At 44.3% G+C, this 25,000-nt stretch overlaps 1 protein-coding gene across 3 annotated transcripts in view; it reads right to left on the bottom strand.

The window, feature by feature from the left end:
* LOC147012368 (von Willebrand factor A domain-containing protein 5A-like) overlaps positions 1-25,000 on the bottom strand; it is a 110,049-nt gene that overhangs the window by 8,486 nt on the left and 76,563 nt on the right. The window contains exons 16-19 of one of the 3 annotated variants that reach the window (XM_085856448.1): positions 21,037-21,075; positions 13,744-13,815; positions 7,910-8,040; positions 735-858 (exon numbers count right to left, since the gene is read on the bottom strand). In XM_085856448.1, the coding sequence (XP_085712574.1) occupies positions 735-858; positions 7,910-8,040; positions 13,744-13,815; positions 21,037-21,075 (366 nt within the window). Of the gene's footprint in view, positions 1-734; positions 859-7,909; positions 8,041-13,743; positions 13,816-17,601; positions 17,637-21,036; positions 21,076-25,000 lie in introns of those variants that run through there. The other 2 variants (XM_085856449.1, XM_085856450.1) reach the window with 2 other exon arrangements.

The following is a 25,000-nucleotide window of genomic DNA, read 5'->3' as shown; positions in this document are numbered from 1 at the left end:
ATATATATATATATATATATATATATATAGTAAAGATGTAGATGCTATGTGCCTTTCAGAGGAATGGGAGTTCTGTGCGCCAATGTGGAGTCTGCTCTCCAGATTCATGTTTCCAATTAACCATGTCATGAAGATAGGAGGCCATGGATGCTGTCCTGCTGATGACACTGTTACTGGCACGTACGTTTCGTTCTCGCTCTCGCTCTCGCTCTCGCTCTCGCTCTCGCTCTCGCTCTCGCTCTCGCTCTCGCTCTCGCTCTCGCTCTCGCTCTCGCTCTCGCTCTCGCTCTCGCTCTCTCTCTCTCTCTCTCTCTCTCTCTCTCTCTCTCTCTCTCTCTCTCTCTCTCTCTCTCTCTCTCTCTCTCTCGCTCTCTCTCTCTCTCTCTCTCTCTCTCTCTCTCTCTCTCTCTCTCAGCATTGCTCTTTTACAAGTAATGGCCTTCTTAAAAATTGCAGGAACACCAGAGTAAAGCTGAGTTGAAAATGACAAATTTGGTCTTGCCACAGTTATTTTAGCTTCACATGGTTTAATCATTCTGAATTTGGATCGATATTCGATGCTACAATCTGTGTTGTTTGTAAAACCAAATAAGCCACAGAGTGATGCTGATGGAAACCTGGACAGACGGTCAGGTATTGCAATCACTCTCCATTTCAATGCAGTCTCCTTATTCAACATTTCATTGTTAATTTTTCAATAAATTTACATTTATTAGTATAGATATGCACGTTACCCTGTTTCTTGAGCCAATTGTAGGCTTTTCTGGCCAGCAGGCCCCATTCATCCTGAGAATCTGCTGCCTGACCGTGAAGCCAAACCAGTGCCAGTACGGTTGCCCATTGTGGATTACTTGCATCCTGCACACACAGATAGATTCAAACAAACAAAGAAACATGCATGAAACACCTTTCCTGCTTCATGCACAATTAAAAAAGTAGCCTTTCAGCACAAGAAATTTGATTTAATTAGGGTTCTCTGCCTCGTCACCTTTATGGTATATTGGAGTCACTTGACCATCCTCATCGGCTCTTGTCATTTTCCGAATGAAAGAGATGTACAAGACAATTTTTTTCCAGTGATACCAAGGAAAGCCTTAATGAAGAGCTCATACATGTTTTACATGCAGGACAAGGACAGGGCTGGCAGGATGGCCTGGAGGTACGCACACTCACCTCTAAGCTGTCAAGCCTGGGTTTGAATCCCGACTCAGCTTTCGACTGTTATCCTGGTGTATCACAGGCAATGTGTGTGCTGTGGCTCGGAATGGACGTTAAATGGGAATCCCATCTGGCGGTATTAGTTGGTGGACGTTAAAGATCCCACGGTGTCCTTCGCAAAGAGTAGGCGAGCCATCATCGGCACCATGAACAAATTGCACATTCCTGCACTGAACGACAGAGGGCACCGCATCAGCAGCACAGGTTGGAAAGTGTTTTGTGTTCATTTAAATGTGCTGTTGGACCCCGCTATTCACAGATTCGCTACTTGAGGATCCCATGTATCCGTGGGTCATAAAGTGTGACATGCTTCAACATTCGTGTTTTTTTTTTTCAGGACTGGTCTTGTATGTCCACCTGGTAAACTGGAAATCAGCCCAGGATCACATCATTACAGTAAAAAGGTGCAAAAACGGATCCCCTGAAACTACAGCCCAATTTGCTTGCTGTATTTCCAAATCATCAGCAAGGTCATGGAATTTCGTCATCGCAGTTAACATAAAATCATTCCTTTTCTCCAAAAGCCTCATGTCAGATCATCAATTCAGATTCAGACCTGGTCACGCCACCCTGGACATGATGCTTACACTCTCCCAACAATAGTGGAGGCTAGGTTCTGTCGGTGTCGATTTTTTTCGATACTGATATACCTGTGGGATCACACCTGTATATCGGTATTATTAAAATAATATTTATTTTATTTTATTTTTGTATACCTTGTCGAGGCTCGTATGAGAGCTAACACACAACACACAGCAAGGGGGGCATGTGACAAGAGGGGCGGGAGTGGGAAGGACAAAACAGTGAGGAACAGAGACATTAGGAGATCTGTGGAAGGGAGAGGGATGGGGCGGGGAACATGGGGAATACAAGATGGACACTACAGGGATTTTCAGGAAGGAAAGCAGGGAATTTGAAGGAGGTGGGTTTGGGGTGGATTAATGGGTGTAGAAAAGATCGAGGAGTTGGATGGGGGAAGACATGAGGTGGTATCGTGGATCATCAACTCGGCACAGGGTTTCTGGAGCACACCTGATTCACATGAATAACCAATTGGCAATTACTTTAAAACCAGCTACGAGGGCAAAGGAAAACGTGATTGCTTGTATGGAGCTAATGAGATCAGATGCTGAGGTTTAAAAGTTGTCCCTCTCTATGGAGTGCAGCCTATGGCTGCTGGTTGCCTCATTGGTTGGGACGCGGCTATGCCGCTGATGCAGTGTCTTCCTTACTAGTAGTACACTGGTACTCATTTTTCCGACCTCGGAAGGATGACAGGCTGAGTCAACCCCCTGGTGTATTAATTCAGTGGCCAACGGGGCTTGAACTCAGGACCTTTTGGATCCCAAGCCGCCACCCTAACCACTAATGTCCTGTTCCCACTATCACGATGCGCGGCACAATTGAAATTGTGGTCTTAATCGTGGATTAATCGTGGCGATCCTATCAGATCTTATAAGATTTTGAGGTCAGTAGTGGCAATCGTGTTAATCGTAGAAAATGTTTGAACGGTTCAAAATTTTTCGACGATCAACACGATCAATTGTCAATCGGGATCATCGTATCAGATCGTATTGCATCGTAACAAAGCGCGACAGATCACATCTAATCGTGCTTCCAAATCGTGGTGATTGGGATCGATCTTAAACAAGACAAACACCTGAAACTGGTGACTTCCCTCTCATTTGCTGGAGCCACCTTCTGCAAGACTTCATCGAAGAGCTGTGGTGTTAACCTTGTGTAGTTTTGGAACACGACTGAATCCTCCAGCCTCAAATGGGTGTCCAGGGGGCTGGAGAACTGACCAAGCTGTTGTCTCCTCTCCTCTCTGAGCAATGGTCGCACCCAGAACTGCCTGACTGCAGCTCTCCTGGCCCTTTGTGGTTGGGATTGTAGCTGGTCTGTCTGCTGCTCGTCTTCTTCCTCTCTGGTGATAATGTAAGTAAACAGTAATACTGCAAATGCCATGTTGTCATCATCCGCAACTCCTGTCATCATCAATGGTTGAGGGTTGTAGTGTTCACTCTGTAAAAGTTCAAGAAACAATGAAGTCCATGGTCAGTCGGGCTGTATATATACCCGTCGGTGTCCAGTCGTAGCTCAAATGGTGATCACTCTCGATCATGATCGTGAAAGACGTCACGACCACAATCGTATCCTATAGTAACGGAGCGCATCGGTTCTTGATGAACATATCGGAACGTATCTGCACGTACCAGATCGTCCCAATTATGGGGAACCCGATTGTGATGATCGTGTCAGATCGAGACCCAATCGTGGACTCAATCGAAACAATCCTATCGGAACGTATGTGATCGTATCTGAAAGGAAGATCAGACCGTGACAGATCGTGACACCTGAAATTGACAAATCGTGAACAGATCGCATCCGAGCGCAACAAATCGTATCAGAACGTATCGACTCGCATCACCTCGTATCCAAACCTGAAATTTCAGAGAAATTCCATGATCACCTACGAATGGCCAATCGTGGCGTTCGTAATGGATCGCACGACAGTGGGAACCGAGTTTAAGCCAACACCAGGGGTTTAAAAGTGAAAACCAAATGTACTTAATTCCTGGGATGTCTTGACATCATACGTTTCGCTGTTCCTGTTCCGTGTTTAGCCGAGATGCTGAGTGCATCAAAGCTTTTTGAAACATTCGATTTGTTGGTGATATGCTGTTTCTTTTTTTGCATTCCGATATTTTTTTTTTTAGGTATACCTAAAAATTCCAATACTGGTATGTCGACATGAAAAATTATATCGATATATCACCGGACTCGAGTGGAGGTCCTCAATATCAGACATGAGATCAGGGCCGTCTCTCTGGACATATCTTGAACTTTTGTTGCAGTCTGGCATCCTGCCTTGCTCTCCAAACTGTCTGCCTATGGAATCCAAAGCCAACTCCACTCCAGGATGATTGACTTCCTCCACTGTCGTAGTCAATGTGTGGCTCTCAAGAGAACCCTTTTATCTCCTCTCTGTGTCATGGCTGGAGTAACCCAGGGCAGTATTCTAGACCCCATATTATTCCTAATCTTCATCAATGATCTCACTGACTCTCTGTTAAATCCTCTTTATCCATTTGCTGAAGACTCCACTCTCTGCAGTGATAGCTCTCATCCTTCTGACAGACAAGCAGCAGCCTCTTCCCTTTCCTCAGATCTTGACAAAAATCACAAACTGTTCAAACACATGTCCATACAGCCACAAACCACATGCCCATCCAGCTAAGGCCGACGCTCATGGATGATGCAGGTAACAACTCTCATTTGAGTCTTTCTCAGAAACCGCTCTTTGGACACAAAATCCGACCAGTGAGAGTCAAGGATTCTCTGACAAGACCTGGTACCAAAGGAATTAAGTCTCCATCTCAGATCCCTGGTCAGAGTCCAAGTTAAGCTGTCACTTCAGAGTTGTTACAACAGGCCTGTGGTCAGTACTGAGGAACTGAACACTCCGGTAGGTAGACCCTGCAGTTCTGGATCATCTCCTGTGACCATCAATGAGCACATGGTCAATCTCTTTTGCCACATCATCAGCGTTGGAATGGCAAGTCCAGTGATGAGTGTGTGGGTGCTGAAACCATGAACCAGCCAACCTAAGTCAATTACTTCTTGCAAAGTCAAGGAACTTAGTGCTATTCTGGTTCAGTTTCAGACCCATGGGGACCAACACATGTCTCATAATCATTCCTATCAGTTCCAGTCGATGCTTTGAAATCCGCCAAGACGAGAAGAGTATCTCGCCTCGGGCACTGATCAACCACGGACTCTTGCGTGGCGTAGAATGCATCCTTCATGGTGAGATCACTCGCCTCAGTCGGAGCATAAACAGAGACCAGGGAAACGACACTCAAGGAGTGACGAATCATTAGTCTCATAATATGCTCGTTGACTGGTGTTACCTCAATTATCATTGGAGTCAGATTATTGGACACAGCAGCAGCAACTCCTTGGGCATAGTAACCATTAGAGCAACCAAACCAATAGTAGGTGAAACCACCCGCCATGATCTCACCGCAATCCGGTCTCCAAACCTCAGAGAGTGCTGCAATACCGATGTGCAAACGTGTGAGCTCAGATGATAATAGAGGCAGGTGATCATCCTCTCTTAGGGATTGGACATTCCAGGCACCCACCCGAATAATCCACCTCAGGTTAACCCAAGGAGACCACCGTCTGGTGTACGACGCCTCAGCACCACCCTAACACACACTACCACAATCTAACCCAGGCAGGTTACCCTGTGGTTTTCCTCCTGTCATCAAAGAGTGGGGGTCCCGAAGGCTTTGCCCCAATCCCATCATCTGGTGAGCTGCCCTGCAGAGGGCAGCTGCACACAAGGTACTCCCACGGAGTGGGTTTTCAAATTTAATTGTGTTTTTATTGTGTTTTGCGGAGTGAAGGGGTTTATGGTGGCCGGAGTGCAAATCCTGCCACCAAGCATTAAAAAAAAATAACACAACTGCAGGAGTACGTCCACAGACACAGTTGGGCACGAGATATGGATGGCCGTTGGCTCACAAGGAGCTCCTCCACCATCTGACAGGTTTTGTTATTAATCCTGCTGGGTGTCCATATCACACACCCTCCTCACCAGGAAACCTGGTGGGGGAGATGGTTTAGTCGCTGACAACCTGGCCATGAAGCAGGTTAGTACCAGTTTACATGATACCTGGAGCAAGTCACAGATCTAATCTGGCCTGACCTGAAATACATACATTTTGTTTATGTATCCATATTATCCACCCTTTGTGTTCTCCGTTACCCCTCATCGTTACCTGCATACCTTGTTTGTCCGTCTCTGTCCTGCTGTTCTTGTTTCCCCTTTCTCCTGTTGTTTGCTTTTATTTGTTATGTTGTGTCCTGATTACCTCTGCCACCGAAGGTGAAGTTTATGTTTTCACCCCTCTCTGCCTATCTGTCTGTCTGTCTGCAGGATATCTCAAAAAGTTGTGCACGGATCCAGATGAAATTTGGTGGGCAGGTTGGGTGTGTGATGAGGATTATAACTGATTAGATTTTGTTGAAGATCCAGATGTGGATCCAACTACTAGAATTATTTAAGTGATTCTTCATCATTGAGAGATGGGGCTAAACTCATATATTGTACGATATCTCAAAAAGTGGTGGACAGATTCGGATGAAACATTGTGGACAGTTTGGGTGTATGATCACGACAAATTGGTTCGATTTTGGTGAAGATCCAAATCTTGATCTGGATAGGAGAATTATTTAATTTTTAAAGTGACTATTGTGAGATGGGGTCAAAAACGATTATATGGTGTGATATTTCAAAAATGTAATGGGGCCGATATGTTCTCGTGGATCAGGCATTACGTGGCGGAGGTATGCACTCTACCGAGTACCCTTCTAATTTGTTCTGTTTAATCACTGCTCCATGAGGCTAGAGCATGTTAAAAAAAAATAATTAAGCAATACCCCGACATTCTGGCATTTTTCAGGAACATATCCCCCACGAATAGCGGTGTACAACAATATGTACGATAAATGGATGAGTCATCTGTGTGCTTGTGTGTCAAACTTTTGTGTCGATTAATTATGTACATATATTCATTAATTACGCACTATTGGAATGTACCTTTTGACCCTTTAGACTTCTGAGACCCCTTCAACCTTTGAAGACTCTTTCAGACACCCAAGACCCTTAAGACCCCTATAAAGACCCTTAAGACCCTGAGAAACCAAAAGTCTCCAAAGACCCAAAAGACCCAGATGACCCAAAAGTCACGCTGTAAACAAAGCACATTTTAATTGATATTAATAATATTACAACAATAATAATAATAGCAGTAGTTTGAGATGGCAATAATAATAATGAACATATATAATCCCCATGCTGGCTCCAAACACAACTGGGCTTGGTAAAAGGCAAGCTAATGCTTTAGCAATAAAGCAGGCGGGTATGTAACAAGGCTGTGAAGACCAATGGAAATTTGGTCCATCGGACCAACGGGCCCACTAGTTTGATAAAAACACAGGACTTTATCAACGTAACCCTAGTTAGTCCCGAGTTGTCTTTATTATATTGTTGCAAACTAGCATCATTGGTTTTATGGTCCTGCATCATTAATTATGATCTGACAGTAATTAGTTGACAAATGTTCGTTTAGTCAAGCATGACCAACATGCACTGTCCAAAGTAGAAGCACCACCAGGAAATAATCTTACTGTATATGCCATTAACAGTGAGCAACATCGACCTGCTTGATCACAAACAAAGGAAAGGTCTTCCCATCCTTCCATTTCATCAGGAAGATTTTGAGAGCGAGTGCAGTAAGTCTTTTGTCAAGTAGACACAACATCAAACACCACAAAGTAGTGGTACATTCCTCCCTCCAGTCCTTCAAGATGGTGACCCAGTGTCTTCTCACACTGTTCTCTATCTCCACTTATGGCCCGTTTTAGTCTCACTGACTTTTCCTTCTCCACTCAACCACCAAATGGATTTGATCCGTCAAACATGTCATTGGTGATGTAAACTACAACTGTTGCACCAATCTTTACAAAAGACCAATCAAAAGACCACGAATCTTTACTGTTTTTACTCTGCACACATCTGTCTGCATGTTACATTTTAAAAAGTTCTCCCATGATGTCACGTGGTCTCCAAAGGTTTATCTATCTACACCCGAGCCATGCTTTATATCTATCCACCTACCTTGGGCTTCGCTGCCTCAATTTCTGGCAACTTGAGAGACAAGGCCTGTGCCAGCTCTGGCTTCAGCTCCCAACTGCCATCTGCTCTTTGTAGTTGCACGATGTTCAACTCAGTAGACTGTTTTGGTGGTGCTAAAGGATGGACAACGAGGAAAAAAAGTTTTGTTTGGGAATGGAAAAGGTGGTCACATTGAAAGCAGCACTATAAAATACAACCCCAAAGAAATACATGCTGTAAATAATTTATTTTCTAGTTTCTGAGTACTTTAAGGTATTCTCGTTAGATTCATCGAACATTTTGCTGTTGACATCATGGAAATCCTTAAATATCTCTGTTGTGGTTCTACTATGTTTCCCAATCAACATGGAACTTATTCATAAAAACTTTGTGGTCATTGAGCTAATGCCCCAGGCATTTCGATGGTGAACTTGAGAAAGAAAACTTTTAATAATAATATTATTAACTATGGAGTTCATAGAACACCTTACACCACGTAGTCTTGAGAAAAAGGACGTAGGAAGGGTCTTTTCAACCCTTGCTTTGTGTTTCTCAGGATGATCTATATTTCCTACGAGCCTTCATTTTCTCTGAATCTCCATATTCACCGACGTTGAGAGCGTGAGCGGCAAATTTGATTGGTCGAGATTGCGTAAAATGGCGCAATATTTTGCCCAAGCACTGCTACACTGGAGGTTTTGAAAATGCAAATAAGGTGATTTGTGTTCCACAGTGTTCAAGTATTTAATTCAACTGAAATAAAATAAAGGTTATAAATTCTGTAGAAAGGGGATCGTCTATTTTGGACTTGGAGGGGATAGTCTATTTGGAATTCTTGCCGAAGGGTACCACTATTAACTCTGAGCACACCACTGAAACTAAAGAAACTGAAGACACGGATTTGGAGGGTTCGCCGTCCTGACATGCAGATGGCTCTCCTCCAGCACGACAATGCACGGCATCACACATGTGCACGGATGACTCGAGCAATTGGTTGTCTCAGGTTCACCGCCATACAGCGCTGACTTGGCTCCGTCACATTTTCATGTCTTCCCCAAACTTAAGAAACACATTTGTGGAGAACATTTTTCTTCTGAAGGTGATGTCAAGGCTGCTGTTCAGTGGCGGTTAAGTCTATCATGTCGGCATCACAAAACTACTTGAATGTTGGCAGAAATGTGTGGTGTACGCAGCAAGGTAGAATGAAGATTGATATCAGTATCTGTCTTTGCTTCATTTGAATATCTTTACCCGTTTTGGAGAAAAATAATATTACTTTACAACATGCCCTCATACATTTGCATCAATACTGTGATTGTATGAGGTTTTAAAACATTTTTTTTCATTTCAAACAAATGTTTAACCTTCAATGAACAGCTTCAGAAGGATGCACACCCCTTCCCACTGGATAAGTTGCTCATTGGTAGGAGTTGTGGGAGTGTTGTGCTCTCTTCACTGCAAAACTTTAAACATAGGAGGGACTGACTCTCCATGGAGAATATTGTATTGCTAACTCTGACATCATAGGTCACATGGTATGGTGCCCATATTGGATTAAAGGGAAAAAAAAATTGGACGTCTCCAAAACAGCTCAATGGGAAAAAAAATTTCAAACTTAGAATATGTCATCAACTCCCCATGGGGAATATATGATGATCACGATGAGATCATCGCTGACGTGGTATTCCACCCATAATTGTTGGTTGAATCAACATCCTTATCTACAAAAAATCTGAAACTTCATATATCTGATTTACGACACGATGAGTCAGTAATGAAATTTATGACGTCATCGGTCACGTGATCTGGCGGTCATATTGGATTTAAAATAAACACGTTAAAAAAAAATCTTCTTCTCCAGAACCGCTTAACAGATTGATGTGAAACTTCATACATATGATCAATTAGCCTGCATGGAGAATACAGTTTGAAAAAGTTTTCACATTCATCTTCATTGATGCAATTTAGCCTTAATGTGCACAAAAGTGTGGTCTTGCATATCCTAATGATCAATCAATAATAATAAACAAGAAAGAGCAATCATAGATTGCAGACCCTTGCCAGGACTTGTTTTGTGAGGTGTATTTTGTGTGGAAAATAAATGGAAGGATTGTACTAAGTGAAAAATTGTTGACTGCAAATGATGTGTCTAAATGGTCTAGTTGAAAATGTGTAAAGGTCATATGGTCTGAAGGTCTAAAGATCTAAAAGTGGAAAGGTCGAAAGGTGTAAATGGGAATAAATGATCTGAATGATCTTAAAAGGTCGAAGGGGTCTAAAAGGTGTAATGCAAGGTCTATATGGTTGGAATTGTCTGAAAGGGTCGAAAGGGTCTTATAAAGGTCTATAGGTCAAAGAGGTCTACAGGGTATTAAAAGGTCTGAAAGGTGTGAAGATCTGAAGGGTAGAAAGGAGTCAAAGAGGATCGAAAGGGTTTTCGAGGTATAAGGATTCTAAAGGGTGTAACAGGGTCTATGGGGTCTTGGGGGTGGGCCTATGGGGTATACAGGGTCTTCGGGTTCTAAAGCGTCTTCATGATCGAAATGATCTTAGGGGTAATAGGGTCTTTGGGGACTATAGGATCTTAGGGATATTAAAGGGTCTTAAAGGGTGTTAGGGTTCAAAATGGTTTTAGGGTTATAAAAGGTCTGGGGATTCTAAAGTCTCTGAAGGGTTTTAGGGATATTAAAGGGTCTTCCTGGTCTTATACGTTTTCTGGGTCTTAATGGCTCTTCAGGCTGTAACGGATAAACAGACAAAAACACCCCTAAGAAGGGTCTTAAGGTACTAAAGGGTCCCATGGAATTAATATATATACTCACATTCTGTGCGGCTAAGCAAGCAAACAAACAAAAGAAAATCACTCACAGAGCAACACTTGGCAAAATAGAACAAAGTAGAACGGGACGCGGCCGAGCGCATACCTCCGCAAGGCTGAACAGTTTACGTTTTGTATCCCACCGATATCCCGAATCTGGATCTGGACCTGAAGCAAAATCAAATTGGCTTGGTATTGTCACCTAACCAACTCATCCACCGAGTTTTGTTATAACTCATCCACAACTTTTTGAAATACCATGCTGTATATGGTTTTTCGCCCCATCTCTCAATGGTGATGAATCGCTTAAAAAATAAAAAAAATTCGACTATCTGGATTGAATCTTCACCAAAACCTAATCATTTCATCACCGTCACACAACCAATCTCTCCAACAAATTTCATCCGAATCCGTCCACAACTTTTTGGCTTATCCTGTTCACAGACAGACAAACAGATATACAGGGGTGAAAACATAGTCTCCGTTCACCTTCAGTGATGGAGGTAATGACCACAGGTTATAATTTTGTGGTGTAGATTCATTTAATTTAGATACACTGTCCGACCCACTCATCTTATTGTTGTTGTTTATTGTTCCAGGTCTTTCCCAGAGTCATATCTTTGGCCTGTCCTACACGAACAGGCTCAAGGTACGGAGATGGTTCTTATTGTTCCTTGTATTCCTGGGTCTGTAGTTTCATTGAGTTTTGGTTCATCGAGATGTCTTTCAATCAGTCCATCTGTGTAAGGAATTGAAGAGTTTCATCTTAGTATTAACTGAAAGTTTTCTGGAATTCCAAATCTTGAATGAAGAGTTGCACATCGCTTGAGCTTTATTTGAACAGAAAACGGTAATGGAAGTGAAATATAAACTTAAATGTTTTTAATATTTTACAATTACACTTCCACAATGAAGTAGGCTCCATTAATTGTGTGTTTAAATTGTACAATTGGCTCTGTGCACCAACTGCTCAAGGTTTTAATTTTGTTTGGCTCTTTTGCACAAAAAGGATGCCAACTCGTACTAATCATGGTAATTCGTGCGGGCGGTCCTCCATCGTCCTCCACTCTGGTTCCACTCCATTCCAGGTGTGAATCACCTGGTTCCCTCAAACTGCCACCACACTTCCTTCTCATGATTGAAATTGCCAACTCCGCTCCCTCTCAATATCAGGTCCACACACACAAAATGGCACCGCCTTCCTCCTCGATCATACAACACCAGAGACTGCCCACTTAGAGCTGAGAGATGTGCTCTTCTTCTTGTCTCCCTCTCCTCAAGAGCGCATAAACTCCACGACCCAGCCAAACAGACAATGGCTCGCGTTTTGTTCAAGCATATGGGCAAAATCACGCCAAACCAACAACGGAAACGGCACAGCTCTCTGGTCCGTGCCAAAGAAAAACCCAAGAGAGAGAGAGAGAGACTCCTGTCCTCCAACCACCATTTCTCACGAGAACCTTCTCTGTGATGTCACCCCGACCAATCATGAACCTCGGGGGCAAGGCTTGCTGGTTACGATTCCTGGGAGGTGGAATTTTGTCTGCCTGGAAATGTTCGGGCTCTGTCGGAAGCTGGGTCGGTTATTGTTGTTGTTGGTGCAAAAACGTGGTTCTTTATGGCCGGCCCCATAAATGCAAAGACATTGGAAAATGTCACATAGGGTAATCACATACTGGGTGAAACTAGCCTTAGACCCCACCGAGTTAACACAACACCACCACGTGTGGTGACACGAAAACAATGTTTAGCTCACAACAGTTTTCACAACTTAAATTACATCAACATGTCTCCTACCCATCCACGGACCATGCTATACTATAAATATTATCTTCACTATGGGATTCCTCCATCTACCCCCACAAACGTTATATATATATATATATATATATATATATATATATATATATATATATATATATATATATATATATATATATATATATATATATATACATATACATATTCAAGGACAGCATTAATTTCAATTTAAATGAAATAAAGATTATAAAAGTCGTGCAAATAAATTAATTCCAGAATTTACCACTGTTTTACCACAGTTGATACAGTGTCTTATACACCACCCTATCTAACACATTACATTAGTTCTTCGTGCCTGTTGTCTGTATCATTGGTAACGTCATTAAAAACAGTAAGTTTCCTGTTTGGAATGATTTTCAATTTTGCTTCATCGCCAGACAGTCAGAGTAAAAAAAAAAAAAAAATTTCACTCCTCTCTGTGCATGTGCGGTCGGGACAAATTCAGAGCCAAAGTACTTTTAAAGGAGAAACTTGTCTTCCAATTCACGTTCCTCTTCGTGTTTAAAATATAACATTGGATTTAAATAAGGTGTGTTATATAACATTCGATTGGAATAACCTCAATCATAAACTGTAAGACAGACAGACTGACAGACAGACAGACAGACAGACAGACAGACAGACAGACAGACAGACAGACAGACAGACAGACAGACAGACAGACAGGACCCAATTGCTTAACCCCACTTTTCAATAAAGCTACGGATAATGACAATGTATGTGACTTAATAGGGTGCATGGATGATATGGGTATATGGGACGTAATAGTATCATGTTCAATGAACGATTTTTGTTCAGAATAAGCACGCAAGGCAAGACTACGTGTTCTCCAGTGTCGTTCAGGTTTCTTTACTCTTTGTAATTGGGAGCCATCCCTTTATCTTTTTCAATTGATTGAAAATAATTATTTAACTTTTAATTTTAATGCAAGTTTCTTTCAGTTTCTGCACAATTTTTTGATACTTTCTGCACAGCTTGTGAGTCAGATGGACAAACAGGTTGCAATTAATATGATTCGAAACAAAAAAGAGGGACGTAAACGATACATTTTAATAAACCAGGGTGGGTGCTGCATTTTTTTAAAGGATTTAATCCTTACGTTCCAACATTTTGGAATACCGTAATAACTCTCAGGAATGAAGGTACTGGATTGGAGTGTGTGCAGAATACAATACATTTCACTCATGCATGTTCTCACCTGGTCCATCAACACAGTCACCTATCACACGCATTTCCTTAGCCAATGATGTACAAGTGGCAATCGGAAGGGCTGTAGAGATAAAAATACGAACAGCAATGAATTTAAAATTCCAATTATTTTTTCCAATGATTGTGAGCAAATATTTGGAAAGTAACACTTAAAATAAAACCAAGCAACAAGAATGAATATTTCTGGAAAGTGTCTTAAATGACAAATTAATGTCCGTATTGTTAACCTGCAAGCTATTGTTGCGAATTCGCGCCCGCCGGCGTGCGATCGGCCACGTCACTCGAATCGCGGCACATCGCCCACCGGACGGACAATTCAGTCGTGACCCTCCGGGAACTATCACCCGAAGCCAGTCACGGGTGGGCCTTTCGACCTCACCACAATTGTGCGAATCGGCCACCCGCGTAGGATAGAGTTGTTCGCCAAACTCGACCTACCTAAGTACCCACGCGGATGGTAAATCGGGCGATCGTACCTCGCCGCAGGTCGACTCCGGACACGAGCAGCTTGGGCGTCCCGTTCCGTACTATCGGGATAACCGAGCGGTGTTATCGTCGACCTCGACGGTTCCGATTAATTACCGGGCGTATTAAGCCCACTACGAACCCTTTACGTGGAGCAAGATGGAGATTCAAATGAAACGGGGAACAGTTTAACATAATGCTCATTTATTACCCAGCCCACGAAAAGCACACATATACAGTCAAACAGTCAGAATGCACATATATCAATTTAAAACAAAAACAACAATGCAGAGCTACGACCGAATACGCGAACACACGGCAACACTTATACAGTTTTACTTCACAGACGGCGCCGACACACATTTACTCAAAAGCAAAGGAAAGAAGCCAACCTCATAGGCAAGGGGGCAGACGGGCCTGTAGGCCAATGTGTGCGTGGGACCTGAAGGAGCAGTCAGGTCCGCGAGACCGGGTGGGTCCCACCCGCGTCCTCGTGACGAGCCGCAAATGTGGCTGCCCGGCGGTGCCCCGACTTCGTGCTCCTTCGCGGGTTTCGTTGGCACCGCTTGGAGTGGGGTGGGAATGGGGCCCCCTTTTTGCACTATCTCAGCGCGGGGGAAAGGGGGAAATTGTTGATGCCATGGGGGAGGAGAATGGCTGGCTGGCTTGGGTCCCGCGACGAGCGATCCCACCGCGACCTCGTCGCCGACCGCCGTCTTCCCTGCCTCGGACCCGAGCTCCTTGGACTCTTCCCCCAATTCTCCTCAGCCGACTGCAGAAAACCACCTTGACGCCTTCGCCTCCCAACTCCACTCCGCTCTCCAACCCGACTTGACTGCCAAAACTCTCTGCCACGATTCTCTCTGCGCTCGGCGTCTTATAGGCCGGGAGGAGAACCCATATGCAAATTTCCGGATCAGGATGAGCTCAGGGGCGGAGCCACGCTCGCCCATTGGACGGAGGAAAAGTGGGCGTGAACCTCCCCTGATCCTAGAATTTGCATATTTCGATTTCACACGGAAGCGCCTGGAGGCGAGGCCAAGCCGCTCCACGCTTGCTGATTGGACGGATCAGAAGTGGGCGTGTAGCATTCCTGATCCGAATTTTCCCTCGGAAAGGCCGCTACTTGCACTCGCGGCTCGGTGCGCATCGCTGAACTAGCCCAGGACAGCCCGACGCTCAGTGTTCACAGGTGATGCGGGAATGGCCGTATAAGGAGAGAGAGGTGAGGGTGGTGGAGGGTTTATCGGTGGTGGTTTGATGGTTATGGCGGTTGATTCAAAATAAAGATAGAACAGAAAAACGTCAAACTCAAAGCGTCGCAACCCGAATGAATCACATAAATCCCTCTAAACAACGGGTTTTGGGCTAACTACACATGTACTTATAGTTATCTCACCTACGGGCCCTGAATGGTGGTTTGCGAATTTCTACAGCCGTAACACTATATATATTTATTACATGTTACCGCCATGGCGGCAGAGTTGTATTTAACCTCAAGAACTGAATTTCTCAGTGGCCTGGTACTGATCTTCTACCTCCCAACCTCCAGGAGTACATTTGGCTGTGACTTCCCTTCTACTCCCACCTCTTGTTTGCATTATACAATCCTCCTAACAGTGACAACTCCATATACATCTCTCTATTTCTATCTCTCGATACATCTCTATATATCTCACCAGAAATCTCCATATATCTATCTCTATTTCTATCTATCTATTTCTCAGATGTAATGATTTCAGTAGTCACCATGTAAGTAGACTGGGTGTTGGTTGGCACCTCTCTCAACAGCAATGGCACTTCAGCAAAGGAATTATGCGAGTCCATGGGACTGATTCAATCTGTGAACTTTCCAACCCACATTTTTCACAATGGCAAATCCCTGAAAAAATCCCTTCCCTGAAAATTTCTCCTGCTCTCCCTCTGCTCCAATTGGTTCATTCTTCTTTTTTTTTTTTAAATATTTTATGAGCAAAGGTACCCGCAATGCCGGGTCAGTCCTCTCACCCCTTTCCCTCCCTCATCCCACCCCTTTCAATGCCTCCTCCCACCCCGCGCCTTCCCCTCCCTCCTCCCACTCCACACCCCTTCCCTCCGAATTCCCACTCACCCTTTCCTCTCCCTCCTCGCATCCCCATCCCTCTGGACTCGCATCACACCTCCCCCCCTCCCTCCTCCTTCCTCTGGACTCCCACCTGTTCCCCATGACTGCTTGTGTGTTTATAAGTTATGAATTGTGAGAAAATGAGTTTAAAACCCATAGAAAGACAGGTGTATTGTGATTAAAAAAAAACGTGATCCCATAAAGTTTTAGCGTGATTAACCTTGGGAGATCAGAGGAGTCGCGTCACAAACAAACAAACAAACGTCTCATTCACTTTTTTATTGAAGATAACCGCTCCAAGTTCCTAATGGAACGAAGTAAACTCCTAAATGAAAGCAGATCGCACAAAAAGGGGAAACAATGTGATCTCTTCCTCTGACATTTATTACTATAGGCTATAAATGCCATTCTGCTACACATACGCTCCTCCACCAGAACATGGATTTGGACCAAATTTGTCACAGAGGTGAAAGGGTGTACTGGTCATGTGTAAGCTGGATTCACGGCTCCCTCGGCCTTAAAATTTAAATCCCTGGGAAGAATGAAGGGGCATACTTCCTCACTGTTGCAGTTGGTTTGAATAGCACCACCTTTGGTGGTATAGTGGAACCAAAAAAAGTGCTGCAGCATATTTCCAGCCAAAGGTGAGCCAAGAAGGGTACTCCCTCCCACGGTGGGAGTGCCACCTCAAGGATGAAGCAGAACTTGAGCCCTACAGAATGGATTTAATTTTCCTAGGAAAGTGCATGACTGTCATCTTCTATGGTTATTTCCCATCTGACAAAGCTCACTTATCCTGTCAATTAAGAAATAAACTTGGTGGTGTATAGCGGAAAATTGCCTCCATGGCTCCTGATTTTTGTTAAACGCAACTTTCTTTCACAATATATGACGCGTTGCTCAGTCTTCAGTGTAGGTGAGTCATTGCTGCCAAAAATAAGATATAAACTGAGCTGTGTATAGCGGACCACTGCCTCGATTGTGCCACCGCTTTTTATGTATCTTTCTTTCATCATCAACGATGCAATTTTCCATCTCCACTTTCCGGTGTGTAGAGACGACACTGCTCAGACTTAGCACAATAAAAGGGGAACAGTGCACCGGGTACACGGGAAAAATGGGTTTGTGTGGTGTGTTGGGTTATTACCATTCGTCAGCCAGTAGTTATTTGGGCTGCATTTGCAGGAGAGAGCTGATACAAATTATTTTGACGTATTGATGTGGTTGAGCAAAATTCCTCCAAAGAAAAGTCGCCTTACGATGGCATACTCCAACAGCCACAGCTATAAGTATTCAGCAGTTGGAGGAGACTTCTGGAGAGCAAGAACGGCAGAAGAAGTACAACAGAATTGCAACAGCAAGAGCCTGTACTGCAGAAACAGAGGAAGAAGGAGAACTTCACAGCCAATGTGATTAATTGGCAATAGCAATAGGCTGTGAAGAAGATACCACACTGCCAGAATCAGTTAGAATCAGTTCGGGGGGGGGGGGGGGTGGTAAAGTGAAACTGCCTAAATTTGAACATCCTCCAGAGCCATTAAGAGGATTATTGTCATGGTAATCCAATGAATCATGAATCAAGACATTTCCTTTCGAACGTTCGCAAACCTAACGGCCTTTCCAAATGACTTCCTTTGGAGCAGAGGAAATTACCCAACCTGGCTGCATGCCGACATTCAAATTATGTGGCCAAGTATATCACAGATCCTGATCTCTTCTTCCTCTACCAAACGAGAACCCCAAATTTTTGCAAATTTCATGGGAGATAACCACCAACAAGCTCGACAGTGCTGCAATAATATCCCAGATATCAAAGAAAAATTTGTGCTTGATGTTCAGGATATGCTCCAGGAGAAAAATGGATATGTGCGAAGCTTAAAAGCGGCAATTGAACAAACGACAAGTGAAGAACTAATGGTTGTCATCTGCGCCGACAGAGTACCGATCGCACAGCACGAACGACAATTCAACGGTCCGACAGTTGATGAAGTTGCTGTCATAATGCCAGTCAGCAGTTTGAAAAACGAAACGTCATGCGGCATCATCGTGATGATCACCTACAACGTATCTCAGAGACCATGCATAAGACCTACTACAGTATCCAATCATGTTTTGGAAGGGAGAAGACAGATATCACTTCTAATTCTACTGTCAGATCCGGTGACAGGAAGGCCTATTGCTGGAAAAAATAAAGGTTGCATCAATGGGTTTTTATGCATACAGAATAGTGGTTCGGGATGAAGATTTCAATATCATTCTTCGCTCACGTCAACTTTCAATCAATTAAATATGGAGTATCAGTCGGTGAAGTTGAGTGCCACAGGATGGATTGAATTTCCCCGTCAACTGCCTGACTGTCATCTTCTGAAGTTATTCTCGCCAAAACCATGGCTAGCTTTTCCCATCACTGTGGGCAGGTATTTTCGCGAGTCTAATCATATGCTTATGAAAGTCAATATCTCTCTGGCTATTCTCAGAGAGCAGCCTCAACACCACGAGTCTGGTAGTTCACTCCAGCAGATTGGCAGGGACTGCAAAGCAGCCATCTCACTCCAGGAATTGTCTCCTATATCTACTGCTCCTCATATTAATTCTTCCACAGAAACCTGCTCTCCATATCCACAGATTCATCCCATCTCATCTTCAGTTGGCCTACCCATTTAGGTACACCGAATCCTGTGGCGAGTCAGTTTCTGTGAGACAACTTGCCTTCTCTTCCTGGAAAACAAACCCGACTGAAGGCAATCTCAGATCATTCCACAAAGCCTGCAACAAGTGTGCGTACACTTTCAGGAGAGCCAGAAAAAAAAAAAACATCTGTCCAAACACAAGATTGAACTTTGAAATTTGTCTCCCTCCTCGAAAACCTGGTGGCACCTTGATGAGTCCGTCTCTAATGTATGCTCCTCCTCCATCTCTTCGCTCTCTTCAAATGGCATCACAGCCGACTCCAGTCGTGAGAAGGCTGAATGCCTAAATTGTGTTTGCTTCAAAATATTGTGTCCCTTACCCCCCTCTCGCTATATCCACCTTTCCACATCATACCCAACTGCTCCTGAACTCTGTCTTTGCACCTGAGAAAGTGGAGCAGTCTCTGGCAATCCTCGATTCTGATTCTGCAACTGGCCTGGATGGCATCTACTTGTGTCCCAAAAACTTGCTCTGCTGCTCTTGCACTTCCTCTTTCAGTTCTTTTCAGCCTATAATTTTCCCTATGTAATCTCCCATTGGCTTGGACGTCAGACAACATCACAGTAATACATAAAAACGGATCCCCTTAACTTTACACTGACTTACCTCCAATAATCGGCAAGGTCATGGAATCCATCATCAGAGTTGAGATGAAATCCTTCCTTTTTACCAACGGCCTCATCTCAGATCACCAATTCGGCTTCAGACCAGGTCACTATACCTTAACCATGCTGCTTCTACTCTTCCAACGATCGATAGAGGACCTCAATGTCAGACATGAGATTAGGGCCTTCTCTCGAGATGTATCATGAGCTTGCTACAGTCTGGCATCCCACCTTGATCTCCAAACTCTCTGCTTATGGCATCCCAGGCCAACTACACACATGGCTTACTGACTTCCTCTACTCCCATAGCCAAAGCGTGGCTTTCAATGGAATCCTTTCATATCCTCTCCCCATTGAGGCCAGAATGGTCAAGGTGGTGTTCTGGGCCCAGTCATATTCTGAATCTTCATCAATGATCTCTCTGACTCTCTGGAAAATCCTATATATTTGCTGATGACTCTAGCCTTTGCTGTGAAATCCTTCAAATAGGTATGCAGCAGCCTGTTCCATCTCTTCACACTGACAAAATCATAAGCTGGTCAAACACTTGGAATAAGTCTTTCAATCCTGACAATACTCACACTCTCACTCTCTCCGAAAGCACCGTATGGCAAATCCTCCCATCTACTTTCTTAACAATCTTCTTGAGAGGGTTCAGCAATTCAAACTCCTGGGTCTCACTCTCAGCCTTGATCTTTCTTGGGCGAACCAAATGTCTAAGTTGACCGACAAAGCCAGTTGCTGACTGGGCATCCTCCATCATCCAAAGCCCTTTCTCTTGGCACACCTTAACTCCTATCCACGTGCAAGGCCTTAATCTACACCGTGACGGAGTGCTCCTCTCCCCTTTGAGTTTGTCCCCCTGCCTCACACCTTGCTCAGCTTGATGATGTGGAAACATTGGCCTTCAAGATTATAGGAATATCCTGGGAAGAAGCTGAGTCTACGGGGCTTATCACAGATCAGTGGTCTCTCTGTCTTTTACCATTTACTTTCTGGTTGCATCTTCTGCGCTTTCTGTGGTTTGCCCCCTCCCCCCCCCCCAAAGTTTCTACAGGACAGATTACTGCCATAACCAGCAGAGGGCACTGCATCAGTGGCACAGCCACACCCTCAGCCGATGATGCAACCCCGCAGCCAAAAGAAGATCTGTTTGCCTTCTGCCCAAAATATTCCACCATGGACTTGTTGCTTGTTTTAACCCAACAATGGATGGATGCACTAAATGTCACATGGGAGAGAAAACACAATCTCTTGGTTACAAATTCCCCTAGAAATGTTTTTCTGGTATTTTGTTGGGTTGCTTTTTCGTCATTTCTGTCCTACTATAATGAATAAATAAAAAGGTTTGCGCAGATAAACTTGAAATCACAGAATGAATGACGAAAGGAATATGAATATCATGTTATGTTCTCACCTGATCCATCAATGTCGTCAAAGAGCATCAAAGGCGGATCTGTAAAAATACAAAAATAAACAGGAATGAGTTTAAAATTCCAAAGATTTTTTTTTTTAGCACAATCTGGTCTGCACTCTCTCTCTGTAATCTGCGCACACACACACACACACACACACACACACACACACACACACACACACACACACACACACACACACACACACACACACACACACACACACACACACACACACACACACCACCTATCGCTTTGCAAACGGGAATTCAAAGGGGAGGGGGGGGGGAAGCCATACGAAGACAAATACTGCTCGGACATAGATACAGTACTGCCCAGACACGTTCGGAAACAAACACCACCCGGACGAGTCCGGAACCAAGCTGTCCAGCGACAAGCACAGCCTGAACGAGTCCACAGAAACTCCTGCCAGGATATAAATAGCGCAGAGACACATTTGGAGACAAACAATGCATGGAAGCATCCAGAGCCAATCTATCTGGAGACAAACACTGCCAGGACACGTTTGGAGCCAAACACCACCCTGGCGTGTCTGGAGCCAGACTCCTCTCCAACGCACCCAGAACCAGACACCGTCCCGACGCGTCCGGTGCCAGACACCGTCCTGAAGCGTCTGGAGCCAGACACGATCCCGATGCGTCCGGAGCCAAATCCCATATCCCGTCCGGACATAAACACCGCCTCGACACGTTCGGAGACAAACACCCTCCAGACATAACCACCATCAGGATAGGCCCAGAGACAGAGACAGAGACAGAGACACAGAGGGAGAGACAGGGAGACAGAGGGAGACAGAGGGAGACAGAGGGAGAGAGAGAGAGGGAGACAGAGGGAGAGAGAGGGAGGGAGAGAGAGGGAGGGAGAGAGAGGGAGGGAGAGAGAGGGAGGGAGAGATAGGGAGGGAGAGGGAGGGAGAGAGAGGGAGGGAGAGAGAGAGGGAGAGAGAGGGAGAGAGAGGGAGAGAGAGAGGAGAGAGAGGGAGAGAGAGGGAGAGAGAGGGAGAGAGAGGGAGAGAGAGGGAGAGAGAGGGAGAGAGAGGGAGAGAGAGGGAGAGAGAGGGAGAGAGAGGGAGAGAGAGGGAGAGAGAGGGAGAGAGAGGGAGAGAGAGGAGAGAGAGAGGGAGAGAGAGGGAGAGAGAGGGAGAGAGGGGGAGAGAGGGGAGAGAGGGGGAGAGAGGGGGAGAGAGGGGGAGAGAGAGGGAGAGAGATGGAGAGAGAGAGGGGAGAGAGGGAGAGAGGGAGAGAGGGAGAGAGGGAGAGGGACAGGGAGAGGGAGAGGGAGAGGGAGAGGGAGAGGGAGAGGGAGAGGTTGGAGGAGGGTGCTGCACTGTATTGGGAGGGGGGTAGAGCAAGGACAGCACAAAGGGATAGAGGGGTGGGGGAGTGGGAGTTAGCAGGGAGAATATGTTATGCTTTATGAACAACACATACATACACGCACACGCACACGCTGAGTGCTTAGCCGATATTGGCAATTTTCCAGAAATCGGAAGGTTGGATTCAGTGTGATTATCGCCTACAGTACATACTGTACATAACTGAACCTCCTTGAGTAGCTTTCACCAAAAAACAACGTTGCATTTATATAGACATTTCAGGGATATGTTTATAAAGATTAATCTTTATAAACAGCTGCGTGTGACGGGTGCAAAAAAAATTTGGCTCGCTAATTTAGACAATACGTTACTATGGCAAACGGCTCGAAAATTGGGTGTTACTTCACAACAACTCACTCAGGATGGCGGAGCATGAACCACTCGCTCTGAATGACAGAGCACGACCCACTCGCTCAGGATGATGGAGCATGAACCACTCGCTCAGGATGACAGAGCATGAACCACTCGCTCTGAATGACAGAGCACGACCCACTCGCTCAGGATGACAGAGCACGAACAACTCGCTCAGGATGACAGAGCACGAACCACTCACTCAGGGTGACAGAGCACAAACCACTCACTCAGGATGACAGAGCATGAACCACTCGCTCAGGATGACAGAGCACGAACCACTCGCTCAGAATGACAGAGTACAACCCACTTGCTCAGGATGACAGAGCATGAACCACTCGCTCTGAATGACAGAGCACGACCCACTCGCTCAGGATGACAGAGCATGAACCACTCGCTCAGGATGACAGAGCATGAACCACTCACTCAGGATGACAGAGCATGAACCACTCACTCAGGGTGACAGAGCACAAACCACTCGCTCAGGGTGACAGAGCATGAACCACTCGCTCAGGCTGACATGGTGCAGCAAATGCGTCCGCAATGAGTTAACAATTTACTCAGAATGACGTAGCGCGGTACTGCTATCGACTAAAGGACACTCGGCAAGTGGCTTAAGCACTCAAGCAAGCACTGCAATTCAATGGTTGATAAGGAAGGGCTGGCCAGGCTGTGGCTGCATACCAAATAGGATCCCTTTATCTTTAAAGCCGGTCTTCACCGCACATGCAGCAGTTGAAGAAATGAAATGAATTCGTTCAAATAATGACTTTATCCACAAAAGAGTTGCTGCTCATGTAGAACAACTCTGGAGACATCGACAAAGTTTAATCGCTTGTGAAATAAACATTGCAGATATTCCATCACGTTGCCTGCTCGTCTGTACACGCGTCACGTGGTACATCGTTTGTGGTCCGCGGAAACATAACTTTTGTAAAAACGTTCGTTTTTCACCAGATTTGATTCCCTGTAGAATGTAGAGCACCTCGCAAACCTCTGAAAATATCGACACAAATCTGGCAGATGCTGTGGATAAGCAGTCCCTTGAGGCGTCGAGGGGACAGGGGCCGAGGTCAAGAACTGAATGCATTAAATCATACAGCTCAATGAAGCTGGTTAATTTTGACACATTGATATCCTTTGTTCACTCAATATAATTGTCCAAAGAGTGGAAAAATAAAATTTTAATGGTTGGGAATTTTCACATTTTCTTGTATATATGGAGAAGGAAGGAGCATTACCTTGCTTGCTTAAAGTAAATAGGTATATCGGCTTAGTTATAGGACTCATTATTTCCATAAATTATCAGATTTCACTCCAGATTTTGACACTTATTTAGTCCGGACGATATTCGAGCCTCAAAACGGAAATAATATTTTGATGATATACTTTAATTAGTCCGTGAGAGTAGATCGTGGAAAATCGTATCATTTAATGCATGAAATTGCTCCAAGCTCCTGACTTGAAAACCACAGCATTACAAAAGTAATGTATACAGCGATCCGTAACTATGATGAACAGGCATTCGATATTATTTGTGAGGAAAGTGAAAAAAAACTTTCTCATTCAGAAAAAAAAAAAAACTTCCTCCTTCAGAAATCGTTACGGTCTGTTCCAAGTCAAGTCATGGTTGAGCAGGCCAAAAAACATGGTGGCTTCAAACCCCGGCGAGGTTACTCAGGAGACGCCTCAAGACCCCAAACACCCAATTTTCTATCATGCACTTCCTCCTCCTCCTCCTCCTCCTTAGCATGCCTGCAAAGTTTCAAGCTGCTAGGCTTTATGGTTTTGGAGTGACGATGCAATTTCTCTGAAATTAGCATCATGGGTTTGAGGGTGATATAACGAATAATAAAAGATTGTTTTTTGAGCTTGATATTAAAATAAATATATTGTAATAGAAAATGTACTTAAATATGGTATGATTTTATGTGTTTGAACATGTATCTACTTTTGAATATATAACTATCTCTCCTTTGTATTGAAAGATTTATGTTGTTTGAAAGATGTTTTGACCTGCCTTGTAAAAGATATAATAAGCAGGCTGACCTTTCAAACAAGCTTGACTTCAGTATACAAAGACGTGCCTATTATTTAAATATATTTACTTGCTAAAGGATTTTATGAAATGATAGATGTAAGGCACCAGCAAGGGAATATGATTTCAGTACAACTGGAAGGTGGTTCTAAGGAAATGTCCATATGTATTCACTAAACTC

This window comes from Eptatretus burgeri, chromosome 15 (assembly GCF_056783735.1).
Source record: "Eptatretus burgeri isolate ZD-2024b chromosome 15, Ebu_testis_v1, whole genome shotgun sequence".
NCBI classification, from domain to species: Eukaryota; Metazoa; Chordata; class Myxini; order Myxiniformes; family Myxinidae; genus Eptatretus; species Eptatretus burgeri.
The sequence above is the reverse complement of the archived record's forward strand: the minus strand, read 5'-3'. Positions and strand labels throughout refer to the sequence as shown.